The sequence below is a fragment of the Amphibalanus amphitrite genome, unplaced genomic scaffold, assembly GCF_019059575.1.
Source record: "Amphibalanus amphitrite isolate SeventyFive unplaced genomic scaffold, NRLGWU_Aamphi_draft 000392F_arrow, whole genome shotgun sequence".
In the NCBI taxonomy this organism is placed as follows: Eukaryota; Metazoa; Arthropoda; class Thecostraca; order Balanomorpha; family Balanidae; genus Amphibalanus; species Amphibalanus amphitrite.
The window spans coordinates 231,084-246,615 of record NW_024881886.1 but is presented as its reverse complement, the minus strand read 5'-3'; the positions used below and the strand labels follow the sequence as shown (position 1 = coordinate 246,615).

The 15,532-nt window shown below is 50.0% G+C and overlaps 1 protein-coding gene across 12 annotated transcripts in view; it reads right to left on the bottom strand.

The window, feature by feature from the left end:
• Positions 1 to 14,910, bottom strand: part of LOC122390348 (protein grainyhead-like) — a 74,716-nt gene extending 59,806 nt beyond the window's left edge. For 4 of the 12 annotated variants that reach the window (XM_043383204.1, XM_043383212.1, XM_043383205.1 and 1 more), the window contains exon 1: positions 4,561 to 4,694. In XM_043383204.1, the coding sequence (XP_043239139.1) occupies positions 4,561 to 4,652 (92 nt within the window). In that variant the 5' untranslated portion in view covers positions 4,653 to 4,694. Of the gene's footprint in view, positions 1 to 4,560; positions 4,695 to 14,493 lie in introns of those variants that run through there. The other 8 variants (XM_043383217.1, XM_043383219.1, XM_043383207.1 and 5 more) reach the window with 7 other exon arrangements.
• Positions 14,911 to 15,532: the final 622 nt, after the last annotated feature.

Genomic DNA, 15,532 nt, shown 5'->3' with positions numbered 1-15,532 from the left:
TTTTTATCAGTCCGTTTCAAAGGGTGGTTGCGCCACCTGGGCACCATGTGTCGCAGATTTGCATGTCGGCGCGCGCCTGGCGCTCGGCTTTTCAAGGCTTTTCGTGCCCATAGTCAATGTGCGACACGCTCTGAACAATCAGAGGAAAGCAATATCGTGTGGGGTGACCCCCGCTGTTCGTGTGTGCCGCGTCTATCGGCCATCATTTCCTCGTAGGCGTTCGCGGCGCGGCACGTCAGCACTCCCCGTTCTGCCGTGATTCGCGGCAGAGTTTTGCCGGCGCTACTGATGACGTCACAGGTTCGAGCGACAGTCGACGGGACGACAGCGCGTCGCACCCGGATGCAGGTATCAGCCGCTGCATCGATGGCATCAAGACCAAGATGGCGATGCCGGGGGCGCCCCGCGCCGCCGATCGCCGCCCCCGTGCCACGATTGTCTTAACGGTGGCGAGAGTGACGCAGGAGAGGTCAACGGCAGGACGCGGGTACTGCGTGTTCGTATACAGCAAAGATTAGCAGCACTGCAAAGGTGTGCAAGGAAGACGAGCGAAATGCTAGAATGGGTTGGCAAATGTAAGCATTCTGTGCATTCTGAGCATTATGTGAAGAACTTGCTCGCAGAGCGTCTTCAGACAGAACAGTTCACCGCCTTCCATGACCTTGCTGTGATTTCCCCAAACCCTCAACAGCTTCCAAATTTGCACAGCAAGCCACGTCCAGCCTCGCAAACATCCTTGACGGCATTCACGTTCGGTGTCGGCTGACTGGCGAAACCCAGGCACCGCTGCGGCCGTTCTCAATGCACAGATCGATCGTGGCTCGCTCTGCCATGCAGTCATGCTCTCTGTTCCGCCGTTCGTTGTCGGCTCCGCGTCTCTCTCTGGCGTCCTTGATGGCGTAGCCGCGGGCTGCCGGCGCAGGCGGAGGCGCGATGCACGCCTGCACTCTGCGGCGTCCGAGAGCTGCACGCCCTCGCGGCGTGGCGCCCCTTGGAAAGCCGAGATGCCCATTGGTGCGCCATGAATTACTGGAGGATGCAGGATAATGCCAGCCCCCGGCGGTGCACATAATTGGCGCCGAGAGGAGGCGCATGCGCAGTGGATGGTGTTGGAGCAGAGTGGAAGCAGAAATCGCCCGCCGCGGGTGAACCATGAAGGCTGCATGGAAATGGAGCCCGCCATGATTTGCCGAGATATCGACACGTTTATGAGCGCCGGTAGAGGCCCATCGGCTGCATACGAATTCAAATGAGAGACGTCAATGCGACGTAGGTGGATATCAGCCAGCGCAAGCTCTTGGTGAGATCGACATTTGACAGCACTCTACGACTATACCGCCGTGGTCTTCATGTTAAGTTTCGACTTTTTATGGACCGGAATATCATCTCTGAGCGGATATGGAAGGCGCACAATAGACTGGGAAAGGACAGGGTACGCGGCCTAGAGGGTTTTATGTTTCAAGGTGGATGAACTCACGACGGGGGTTACGGCCGAAATTTGATGCCGCTCCATTCAGTCGCTGGCGAGGACGGAACTCGTCATTTCGTTCACAAACTTTGAAGGGGATTCTGACATCAAAAGGCCCCCAATATCCGGATATCGAATGTTAGTGGCTTGCTTGACCCTGAACTTCAAATAATCGCTATTAGCAAGGACACGTGAAACACGATATTTGGCGTCAAATAAGAATGTTTTTTGCTTATTCGTATGCCAGCTGGATGTTGGATTCGACTTCAGCTACCTTCTGATGTCATTTGTACCGACTATTTTTGGACTGTTATAATGCACCAGAGAACCATTCGACTGGATTTTTTAATGCCTCATCCCACCGCATTCATGACCAGCCCCAGTTCGACAGATTTAGGCGTCATCCCTCCCCTGTGCGCCGCCTTTGTCTGAAGTCGAGCGGCGTCGGACGGGCGACGCTGGCCCTGCGCCAGATCCAGCGGCCGAAGCGGCACCCCTAGCACGTGTACAATCGGCACAATCACATACGATTCGCCGTAGCGGCGGCCTACCGGGAACTCTCATGGCATATGCATCGGCCCGTCCGTCCGGCCGGCCGGCGCACTGTCGCGCGGCCTGGGGCTCCGTCCGTGCGACCGTGGTCACTGTCCCTTCCCAGGGTCACCCGTCGCCTCCGATATGTCACAGCGTGTAAGACACAGCCGGACGGCCAGCCCTGCTGACTGCCAGTGGCCTACTGGAGCGAATCACTGGAGCGGCCTCGGGGGCTCCCTTTTCTCTCTAGCTACCTTCTCGGCGCCTATAGCCACGGCCACCGCCGCGTTTATGCGACGGTGACCGTGGTCCAGCGCGGCGCATCTCCGTACGAGCGCGCGCGCTGCGTGCGGCCACTGCAGTGTTTTTCGCATAATGTATTCGCACGACGGCGATACTGCATGCAAATCCGGCTGTTTTCCGCCGAGTCTCTGGTCGGTCGGCCAAACAGGGACGCGGCGCCGCCGCGGTGTGTACGTCCGAGAGGCGGGTGCGCTCCGCCCCGGGACCTGACAGCGTGACTTCGTGCAGGGGTGACGGAGAGATGGGGGGGGGGGCTCGACTGCTGACGAGGGAGGGTGCTCGGGGCTGGACGGTGGCCTGGTGCTCTAGCCTCTTCTAGGGGTCGTGAAACGCAAGGGGGTGACGTCTTGGCTTTCATTTTGACATCGGCTCTAAACTCAACTTGATGTGGAATTGGATGAAAATAACCTTGTGGTAAAATTTGCTTTTAAAGTAAATTATTCGATTCACCATGTCAGTTTGCGAGACTCTCAGTTGGGTGGCCATTCGGCAGTCAGATATTCAATTTTCGTCACATCACCATATCATCGGCCTGACGTCAGTGTGTCATCCCGTGGTGAACGTCCCATTGTCGTGCTGATGTCAGACCATAATCAGCCATAATCCATTATTAATCCGTTGTCTCTCGGTGCACTGGCTCGTCAACCATCATGACGTCATCCTGTTTAATCTATCATTTAGACATTTCAGTCCAGTCCGACAGTCATCAGTCAATCAGTCCGACAGTCATTCGGCAATAGATAGACGGTTATCAGTCTGTCCGTCTGTTCGTCTGCCTGTCTGTCTGACTGTCTGTCTTTCTGTCAGTCTGTCAGTCCGTTTGCTCTTCTGTCCACCTGTCAGTCTGTCGGTCACTCAGTCCGTCAGTCTGTCCGTCTGTCTGTCTGTTCGTCTGTCTGTTCGTCTGTCTGTCCGTCTGTTTGTTTGTTCGTCCGTCCGTTTGAACGTTTGTCTGTCTGCCCGTCTGTCCGTCTGTCCGTCAGTTCACCTGTCCGTCCGTCCGTCGTCTCAGCAGTCTGGCAATCGGTCATAAGTTGGTCATCGCATTTCTGTCCGTCAGTCGGCGTGATTGTCATTCCAGTGTCGCAGTCACCCAAGGCGACCACGCTTTCAACGGCACTCATTAGCTCCGAGAATTTATGTTCCTTTCTCTGGACATTTTATCTCCGATGGCTATCTGAGAAATGTCACGTGATTAATCAGTTATAACGAGTGACAATTAAAGAAAGTCTAATGATTGGCGATATGGCCGTGTCGCGTGATTGGGCGCCCACGGTGGACGGGGCGGGACTTGTGTCACCGCCCACCGCCGGCGGCCGGCCGCGCCGCCACCGCCGCGCCGCGCCGCGACACGCCGCACCGCGCCCTAATGCGACACAGCGCCTAATGCGGAGCCGCGCCAAAAATGTCTTATCGCGCGGCGCGGTCGCCGGCTGGCCGACCGTCCGGCATTTCATGAATATGTAAACGATCGTCGGCACGCACGCACTTTGCGTGTCACACGGGAACGCGACCGGCAGGAGACGGGACCGGAGAGGACCGAGAGGTGTGCCCTTGGTCGGCGTCTGTATCAGAGCAGGGACTCGGCATATGCAGTCGAAAAGTCATCCAACAGTCAACACCACAACGCAGTGAAAAGTTTTGTGATTCGCATATACCTATGCGTGACTATTTTGACTGGGTAGACGCATGATATGGGAAGTGTTTCAAAAATCTATGTAAGCTAATTTAGATGGCGTGCTGTTTTATCACACAAAAAGCAGGGCAAGGTGCATTTGCGTGCTTGTAGATTGGATTATTACGTAAGTGAACGTCAACTTTAATCGTGAAGGTTGAGTGATTTTTGATGTTATTGTTATTTCTTGATCTCAGCATGCTTTTAGTCAAATATAGCGAGGCTGCCAGGCGCAACATACCATTATAAATGGACATTGGACAGGTATTTGAAGAAAAAAATATGATACGCACACTAGTAAATCCTGCTAACATCTAACCGGAAACGTAAGCATGCCACACATAATGTCAATCTTAATTCAAATCTAGTAAAAAGATGAATAAACAGACTTCAGTGAATAAGCAGTTCGTGCAGTGAATCAGGGATCATAAAATAGAGCACCCTTTGCAGCGCGGCAGTGGCCGTCACCTTTGTACAGCGAGGGCACCGGTGCGAGGTCGTTCTCCCACACCTTTGTGGCGGGCCACGCACGTGGCGCAGTGGGGAGCCACGCACTAGACACACACACCCCTCCTCTCACCATGGGAAGCCGCCTCCGCCGCCGGCCGGCCAGTAGGTCGCACTGCTGTAGGCCACGCTCCGACCGCCACCCGTTCCGTCAAACCCCAACATATCACAGATCACGAGTCACGGATCACGAATCACGGAGCGCAGTTCAGCGGGATGATTCTCGCGCCGCGCCACGCAGTCTCTCGCCTGTCCTCCCGGCGCGCACGGCTCGCTCACTCACTCTCGGCCTGCTCCGGCCACTCTCGTCCCAGTGAGTCTGTTCACTTGCAGCGGCGCGGCGATGTGCTTCTAATTGCTGGTGGCTGCACACTCTCCGGGCTGCGGCATGGCACTGAGCGGGGCCGGGGGGCAGGTGGGATCGCTCCCTACCTGCCCCGCCTCGCCGCCGCCGCCGGCGCCGCCCAGCGCTGCTCTTTATTCGTGATGCCGTATTCAGCGGCCCGACCCGTCTCTCGGCTTTGTCGCGGCGCCATTCACGCGTGGGAACGAGCGGCCCGCAGCCCAGAGACGGCCGGCCAAAACGCCCCGCCGCCCGCCGTATTTATATTATAATCGGGATTAGTAAAAAATGCCAAGCATTGTTTACTAAAAAGTCCCGATCGCATACGATTAGCGTGAACAAAGTTGGAATTGTGTGCGCACCTGATCACGAGAAGGCCAGAAAAAACCGGCGGCGGCGTCAGACACGGCCCGAGAACAGCGCTCGACGGCTTAACATTCCACAGTCAGCGGCCGCGAACAACGCGGATAATTTTTGCGCATATTGATCGGCGACTGGTGAGGCTCAGAAGCGGCGACGTGCGGCGACCGCTTACTGGAGCTGCGAGCTACCGCTGCGCCGCTTCCCAGCTTTTGGCCGAGCCCCGCTGTGCAGACAAGCTGCTCACAAAAAGAACATAACGACGGCGTCGTCACCTCGTTGACTGTTTGGCTGTGCTGATTGTTTGTGGTGTCGACTGGGACTGGTCTCAGGTGCCGCGGAGACAGCGGGAGACGGGGAACGCAGGGAGAGAATACTTGGGGAGACAGCGGGGTGATGAGAACACAGAGAACCCCTTCCGTCCCCCCCCCCCCACCCCTCTCCAATAGGAGGAGCCGAACAGTCTAAATAGCCGCCGGGGCAGCGCGGGAGGCGGCGGCATGCATCGGTCCATCGCTGTCCCGCCCCGAGGGCCTCATAAACAACTCTGCCCGCGGAGGTTTGATGATAACAGCAATCTGCCGCACCAGATCACTCCGCGATTGGCTATACGCCGACGCCGGGTGCATGGGCATTGCCGGCAATTCGCACTAAAACCGCGCTAACGGCCGCCGCTCCGTGTGCAAAATTCGGCGGCCGTAGAGCTGGCAGCGCAAAAGAACGGTCCGACGGTTTCAGGAGACGGGGAGAGGAGACGGCTCCTGTTCGGTATATGCTTTTATATACGATCACCGAAATGAGCATCAGGCAGCTGGGAGGAGTTGTGAATGGAGACATTCATAGCTGGAATATCCGAAGGTTCGCCATCTGCATGCATGCAATATTTGTCAGTTGTGTTCAAGAGTTTCATTGTAAGCTTCAAGTTAACCCTCGCCCATGTAGGGGGGGGGTTGGTGCAACCCCCCCCCCCCCTGAGGTTTTTCGGAAATAGTGCAAAAACGGCGGCGCGCAGCGCCGCCAAATTTTGGGTACCTTATGGGGCAAACCTTGCGCATCTTTTGATAAAAAAAAATTGACCGGGTCATGTCAGGTCACGGAGTTATGACGTCACAAAGGGAACAGCCTCCGGCCGGATTTTCACAAACTGAGTGCCAACGCCCGAGGTTTCCTGCCGGTGGTACGGACATCGGTTGATGGATCGTGATGAAACTTCCCATGCATGTTGGGGCAAGTATTGGCTATCATATGGTATAAGAAACTTGACCGGGTCAGGTCAGGTCACGGAGCTATGACGTCACAAGAGGAACAGCGTCCGGTACTATTTTTGAAAAGCGCCCGAACCACTATTTTGCTAATTCTTGTCACCTCAATGGGAATATGCAGCAATATTAGCTTCTATAGGGAGCAAATGGACCTTCCAAATCCAAAAATACAATCAGATTTCAAAAATTTAAATTTTGATTTTTCGAATTTCTGCCGCCGACTGTGACCTTGCCGACTACCGGCGCTCCCAACGCGCCATTTTTTAGAGCTAGGGAAACGAAATACATACCAAACGATAGAGAATTGATCAAGGAACACGATAGTGAAGGTTTCAAGTCGATATCTTCCACCGTTTTGCCGCAATCGCCGCGGAAAGTTGAAAAAAGTCTATTTTTCCGAAAATTTGACCTTTGACCGGTCAAAAGTAGGTCAAATGTTGACCTAGGACCAAAAAAATATACCACCAATCGCGAGATCTCGGCGAGAGCAATCCGTTGGTCTTTTCCGCTAAGCTCTACGACGCTCCGTTTTCAAACGCCAAGGGGGGGGTCGCACCAACCCCCCCCCCCCCCTGCATGGGCGAAGGTGGCAGATCGCCGTTTACGGGCGAGGGTTAACCATTTTGAGCTAAGAAGCCACGGAGCAGCAATGTATGTAATTCTATAGCAAGGCGCGTTGACATACGTTAATACAATACATAAACGTGTCCGTCTTTGGTAGTTGTTTCTTTGCCAGCGGCTGGTGTAATCCATCTAAACACCGCTTGTTGACGCACTGGGGGCTTATCGCTGACAAAAACTGATTATGTTAATAACGCTGGAAAAACTGCACATGTGGCTGAAACCACAGCGCGGGCCACCATTGCCACATGACAACTGCTTATTTTGTGGCCATTGAGGAAGTGTGGGTTTCCCTGCACGAGGAAAATATTTATCGCCACATCTTCCACAGCATGTTTTCCTTTGGACCAGCAGATAGCGAATCGTAGCCGATAGCGTGCATGGGTACAATTATGCATGATTTACTCGTAAATCATGATTTGTGGGCGACACACTCACAGTATGCATGGCTCTCTTGCAATGTGTTTTTTACTGGTATTTGGTATTTAGGATTAGTTATCAGGTAATATGCATAGGCGAACGGCATTAGCATCTATTGCGGTCTAAAAGTCAACATAGCTGTTCATTCTTTCTATGAAATTATGCCTTAATCCTAATCAGAGTCCGGAGAGGTGCAACAAGGCTCCAATCGGCAGCGGGAGAAATATCAGTGCAGGGAGGTTTTCGCCATTATCGGCTACTTCCGCAGCGTAAGTACGCCTCTCAGCACATGTGGAAATAATAACAATAATAATAATAATACATGATTGTTTATTTCATACCATAAGCAATCCATATTTTAATGATGCCATAATTATTGAACATGTGCATTTTGCCCATAAAAGCACGCTTTCTTTCAAATCCTAGCCAATGCTTGCCTTGTTAAGCTTAGGCTACCATACTCCATAATTAACTAACTTCATATTTTGTCTTATTTAGATTCATATCCAATGTGTTTTGTAATCAGACACCGTACACGTCGGTATCGGTGATAGAGAAGTCTTACCACAAACAGAAACATATTCAAGCACCCTCCGTCCTCTGCCATTCAACCCATCGGCAGTCTCACTTTGCCTGCATCCTCTCTCAGTATTTCCTGCCACGGAGTCTCCCATCGTTTCCTCCCATCACTCTCTCCCTCTGTTAGCTCTTTTCCTCCTCTCCCTCAATCCTCCCCCATCTCTAACTCCTCCTCCTTTTGTCCCCCAAGACGTGCAGTTCCTCTTAGCATCGTTTCTTGACCGACCGTTACCATGCTCGCCGAGGGGGGGGAGAGGAGAGAACAGGTGGGGAGGGGAGGCCAGCGTCGTGCATGAACCGCCGTGATCAACCCCCTCACCCCCCCCCCCCCGTGACCTTGTGCGGGCCGCCGTCAGCTTCTCTCAGACGCGGTGCAACGAACTGACGGCGGCGGCGGCGCGGCGCCCTTCGCACCCCGAGACGGCTCGTAAACACCACCAGAGCGGCCCGCAGCCGTCTCCGGGAGACTGCAGACTGCAGAATCATGGACAGGGACGCAGTCTCCGAGAGACTGCAGAATCATGGACGGAGACGCAGTCTGTCAGAGACTGCAGACTGCAGCATCATGGACGGGGACGCAGGCTGCAGATTGCAGGATCATGGACGGGGACGCAGTCTGTCCAAGACTACAGACTGCAGGATCATGGACGGGACGCAGTCTGTCCGAGACTTCAGACTGCAGAATCATGGACGAAGAAGTCTGTCCGAGACTGCAGACTGCAGATCATGGGCCGACGACTGGGAACGTATCAGTTGCCTCTTTTCAAAATGTTTGCTCACGAGGGTATCTGGCAGTGGATCATAACGCTCGCACAACGAACTTTTTCTTTTGACTGAGCATCTCTTTTAAGCTTGCATCTCCTTTGCTGACCAAAACATTTAATGTTTGGTTTCACATGTAATCTTATATGAAAAGGGTATAAGAACAAATGGTTTTCAGAACAGAAGACAAACATGTTATCATGCTAGGATTAAGTTCATCATATGTCATCCAGGGACTATGTATTTTATCCCCAAACGATATTGAGTTAATGTCAGAGTAAACTTTTTTTTGTGTAAACAATAAACAATGAATGAATTAAGCATGAATGAATAATGAATGCATTCTGAATTAAAGACTACTCTATGAAGTTAGTTAAATATTCATTTACAGTTTCTTTGCCGCACCAATTTTGTTTTTGAGTGTGCTGTTGTATGTATGTAGTTAGTTCGGTCCTCAAATACGCTTCACTTCGTAATAATAAACTGGTTCTTTCCCATCTTGATTGCAAGTTAAATGAAGGCATTTCTGAGACGGGATAGCTAAAATCCCATCAAGTATGGCTCTAGCCATGATTGGGAGGGTGCGTAGGTTAATGGACGCCGGACAACAAGGCAGTCTCCCGGTAATCGTACTTACAGCGTCTCTCCTGCCGTATAAGGCCCGCCGTACTGGCGCAGAGTCTCCATGTCGTACTGCTCTGTCGTTAAGTCTGTCGTGCCGCACCAACGCCCTACCAAATAAATTCAGCCAGATGGAAATCAAGCGAGAGATGATTATATCAGAGGGGGTGATGTCATCTTCATTGATTGTCATCTGTCAGCAGTTGATCCCTGCAAAATGACATTATTGCCAGCACAACCTTCAAACATCCATTGACGCAGGTGAACAGGCTAATTCAATTCAATAGCGACTAAATAAACGGTCTTTCATGTATATGTATGATTAAAGAAAAGTATTAGACAATAAAGGAGAACTTCAATTTATCCATAGGTACCTAAGCCTTGCACTCAGCAGTTTTCCGGCTTGATTGAAAGAAGAATACTCAGCAGCTACCAGCTATTACGATTCAATGGTTCCTACAGCCAAAAGTATTTCAATATTTTATATTCGTAAGGCTTACATCCCTTAAAAGGTTCTGCGGCACCTGAACGAGCGTCATTTGAGCAAACGACATCTGACTGCAGCATTTTCAGCGATTTTCAATTTAATTAGGCGAATTATTTTTTGAGCGATTGTCTACATAGCGAATTCAATTACAGCGATTATCACACTAAAACGAGGACCAGAACCAGCGAGCCCAGTTTGAGCGAATATATTGCGATCAATGAGAACCCATTGAGGGAATACAGTTACAGCGAAACCGAACTAAACTAAGGTAAATTATTTGTCACTCTCCGGCAATTTCCCACCTTATTCGGCCGGATCGACGGCTGGCAGGAAAAATTTTACTTAACGACTCCTACGAGCCGAACGACGACACCGACTCGAACGAAGGACGAATCGTTGCCTTTACTTTTGACGAAATGCTAAATGAAATGTTTTAAATGACGAGGTGTTTAACAGAGGAAGCCGGAGGAAACGAGGGAACGGAGGGAAGCCGAGGACCAATAATAAGCTGGAGGGGTGGTATGTACGAGGGAATTCAAGCAATGCCTTTCAGGGACCTCATCCAAATATTTGGATTTGGAACTTCGTCAGATTCGGGGCAAGGACAAGAGTATAACTTGGGGAACTGATCCAAATTCAAATAAGAAAATGCTTGTAACAGCCCAAGCAATGTGACTTTCTGCATAAACGCTTGGTTACCATTATTGCCAAGAATAGAGGGCATAGGCTGCGGAACGGGGAGGGCACCGGGGCACCGTGCCCCCTTTGATTTTGGCATTTCAACATTAGCCCTATGGACGTTGCATGGAAAGAATGTGACCAAAAGTCGGCAGTGCCCCCCCCCCCCTTAACCCGGCACCGCCTGGGCTATTTCCGTACCCACATCAGCCTGGGGGGGGGGGTCGGATCCGACCCCCCCTGTTATCTCGAGAACCAATGGTCGTATCGAGCCCCGCGAGGCGGCGTTCGAAAGGTCTCTACGAGACCTTCCCAAAGCATTCTTAAGATTTTAAGATTGAGGTCAACTTTCGGGTCAAGGTCAGGTCAAAGGTCAAATTCAGGGGTTTTGCATGATTAGGCTTACGGACAGCGGAATCGATAGCTGCTGCTCGAAACTCACCACAAATGACCTCAAAGACCTAGTAAAGGTACCATGTGCGTATAGGGGTCATACTAAGTACGGGTCAAGGTCAGGTCAGGTCACGAAAGGTCACGGTTTTCACTTTCTGCTACATGGGCGTGCGACACATGTTTTATGGCTTATTTTTCACGCCAAATCCGATGGTAATGGTTATATGTGACCCCAAGTCACTGTGCTGGTGATAAGTGTGCATTGAAAGCATAAAAAATCGTTTATACTAAACGAGGGCTGAGAAAAAAGGTCAATTTTTCAACTTTTTATTTTTGACATAAAAATACATTTTTCTAGACGAGCTTTGTCCCAGGAATCTAGTGGTGCCATTTGTTTTCACATGCGATGTTCAGAAGTGCCTCTAATTCGCGAAAATGCTTATGACGTCACCATGCCCTATGCATGTTGGAGCTATTTTTTACAATTTGGGGGTCAAAAATCAAGATAGAAAGTTGAAATTTGGAACATCTAATGTTCTAATAGAGCTCTATAACATATATTCCGTTTTTTGAAAATTCCCAAAATTTTGGATTTTATTAGCTGTTTTCCAAAAAATATAGTTTTTTGAATTTTTAGGGGTGAAAAACGCATTTCATGGAAAATCCGAGATAACCATTTTAAAGAACTCGTTGAGCTGCGTCTTTTCATGTCCTTAATTTGCAATTTGCTTAAAACCTCGATTTTTGGCGATTTTGTAAACATTTACCATTTTTTGACTGAAAACGCCATGTAGTTACATCACTAAAATCGATATATCTCAAAAAATTTTGGAAATTTTTTCTTAAAAATTGCACAGGAGACGTCAAATTGATAGGGGAGAAGGTACGCGAAGTTTCAAGTTGATAGCGCAAGCGGTTCATGAGTTATTCAAGAAAAACGGAGGGGGGGTCGGATCCGACCCCCCCAGGCGGTCGCGGGTTAATTGAAGGTGTTCCGCCGCTACTGATAGAGGGACGAAACAAAACCTTTTGATTGTTTAATGTATCGTAAAACTTGGAGTTTAATGTATGTACTTTGAACACGGCATTCGTCATACCGTTCCGGGTAATCATAAAATGTGTGCAATAGGTACTTCGCGGGTCGCTTATGGCTTGCAAACGCAAAAATGCACCCTGACGGGAGGAGACTGGAGAGTGTCTCGCCAAACATGACAATCGTCGAAATGGTAGTCGGCGAAATAGATGTCGCTGAAACATAGCTTCCTCACACATTGATGATCGCTTTATTTGATAATCGCTCAAATTGATAATCGTTGAAAAGACAGTCGCTGAAAATGGATCGCTCAAATGACGTTCGCTCAGCTGACACTCGCTGAAGTCGCTCGCATCGACCTTAAGAACATTATGTTACAGCATGACCAGGAATGTAAGTTTTAAACGCATATATTATAGTGGCTAAACACCTATCATTCGTAACAACTAACACACATTTTGTGAACCAGTCAGCCACACTTCGAAAGCAAGCCACTCGGCGAGGCGATAACCTTAATACGGCATCGGGAACTAACACCGGTGACTGCGACGGACGCTGCAAACGGAACACCATGGGAATAACGGGTGGCACGCTCTCACACAGACATAGCTGTTTCTGTTGTGAAAACAAGCGTGTCAGCCTGAGTGTTTATCGGACACTGCTTGTGAGCAAATTAGGAGCATGTATTGCTGTTGTGTTGATGAAGATATCACATTGCATGCTATGATTTTACATGTTTTGCCGTCTTTGAAATTAGGTACACATAATCAGAAGAAAAGCTGAGTAGCAGTAGCAGTAAACATAACTAAACTTTAATATCAGACAAAGGTTTTAAGAAGCAAGAATATCCATTTTCAACCCAAGTGCTTGTACATTTGCGATTACGGACACGCATTTGACCTTTCTGTAGTTGCCATTCCAGTCCGCACACATTCTCAAAAACGGATTCCAATAATTAGGTATAATACAGTTGAAAAATAAATAATGGTTTACTAATAACTTAAAATAAGTCATTTTGATCTTAAAGTAAGGATAAGAAAGTCGAAGGCCTGAAAAGCAAAGGAGGATAATATTTATAAAGCTAGCATAATAATGGAAACATTTCACTAAATTTCCGTATCGCTTTGTCGTCTTTCGTTCAACAACAATACATGCCTCCGTCACCAACACATCCACGCAGCTTGAGGCGTCGACTTTGAAATATAAGCTGCTCCAGACTACAATGGGCATCACAACAGGATTACATTCGTTTTGTTGGACTTCATTGTAATTATAGCTTCGGTCATTCATTATTTTAGTTCACACGTTATCCTCATTTTTCAGTGAGAAGGTAAAACTGCTCGAGCCCAATTATGAAAGCACTTTCCTGGGTACTACTCCACTCGCGTGCAGGTCTAGAACCCGCATGTGTGATATGTCCTTGAGTGTGGCATCGAATCGATGTCCTATACGCCAAGGCGGACTACTAGGCGCCAGTCCCGCATGCCACCTGGAATGGATGCCTAGGCCCTACATAGACCAGAAATAGCCGATGTGACGACTGACGAACACAGCTCTTTAATCATTTGCCATTCGATGTCCTTATTGCCTCTTAATTGGTTACAGAAACCTGGAGCCTACGCCTACAAAGGCACAGACACATTTGTTGTAAATAGAGAACCTGCATATATCTACCTAATTTCGATTGTCTTATATCGGCATAACAACAAAACGCAGCAGCCTAGCTCGGCCCGTATGGCACCACCGTCGTTGCCACTTTAGCGAGGTCAATAGGTCACGTGATTCAGGGTCGACCTTCCATAGACGCCGCCCATCCCATCGCATGGCTCCGCCCCATTCGAGCCGACCAGCCAATGATAGGTGGCGAAACACCAATGCCGCATAGTCAACTGTCAAATGATGTTTCGGCGAATACCGGTCCTCTATCGCATCGAATCTTAGTTCAGTCTGAATTAAATATTTGCGAGAATTAAACGCGCAAATTACAGCCCAACTCTCAGTGAGGTGAGGGAATAACGTTACTGATTATTATTAGAATAATGAACGAGCATAGGATGAATCCATCCGAGAATGGGTTATTTTCAAAACTCCTGTCAGCAACATTTTTAATTTCTAAGTGGAAGCAGCCCATCGAACGTAAGTCGATATGTAAATAATCCAGCATGGTAATGGCATTGGGTGCGATACCCTACACCGATACAGTCGTGCATTGCCAAAGTTTGCGAGTGCTGTGCCGCTTTCATTGCACAACCTGTGACATCTCGGGGCGCTATTAATCACACACTAACAGCCTCCTCCCGCTACCACCTCCCGTATTACGCACCGGCGGCGGACTGTGTCCCACCCGGAACGGAACCCGCCCGCACCCGAAAAAAAAAAACTGGTCCGGCTGCCTTACATCCGCTGTTCCGGCCGGCGTTTTTACACCGGCCGAAAAACGGGCTCACCTGTCGGGGGCGGGCCGCTCCGAACTGGCCAAACAGGTCTCCGGCTGCGGCTGCTCCATTGTCAATAATCACCACACACTTCCCGCGGCCCGCCGCGCTCGGCTATGCTCAACTCGGGCCGCTCCGGCCGGCTGGTTCGCCGCAGAGCCGCCAGGTGGCAGGCCGAGCGCCGCCCGCGGCGCCCGCGCCCCACCCGCGGCCCAGAGATTGCAGGCGGCGATAAGCGGCGCCGGTGGCGGGTGCGGTGCTGGCATGCTGCAGGCGGTTGGTCGGCGCTGGAGGAGTCACGTGCGACTCTGTCTGGCTCTCCGAGAGGACCTCTGTCGGCACTGAGATCGCTACCGGGCCGGAGCGTCTGACTTCCCGAGAGACTGGGCGGGTCTCCCTGGGCGACCTACCTATCTAAAATGCTGCAGAGTGCAGAGTGTGAAACCGATAGACACTTTTGATTTTCAGTCATGAGCCAGTTCTACATATATTGTTCTATCTTGCCTTCACATTTATAACTGATATTAACGCACCTCCCATGCACTGTGACTCATATACCTAGTCTGATAGGTAGGTAACTCAATAGTAGCGATCTGGTAGTCTACATGGTGCTCATAGCAGTCTGGATAGTCTATGTAGTGGTCTTAACAGTCTGGAAGGTAACTCAAAGCTGCCATGTTGATGGGTTGCATAATAAATTAATAATGCAGGCGGATCGAGTGGAGGTCAGAAGTTAAAGGTAGTGTGCCACCTTTGAAAGACTTCCCATTTTATTTTTCCTAGGATAAGAAGCTTCTGTTTTTACCTAATATCGCAAAAAAAATCAAAAATGGGCCTGGAATAGTGCCTTTTTCGCCTAAAAGTTCATCGGTTTTTAGATATGTATAACAACTGTAGTGGGCTCACCTGCAAACAGGCGTCGGCAACAATCGCGAATGCGACGCACATGTGACAATAAGCTAAGGTCATTATAGTGTTACGACCATACGACGTACGGGAATGAGTTATCAGCTGTCTAATCGTAGACAACACAATGTCGAGCCTTAAACTG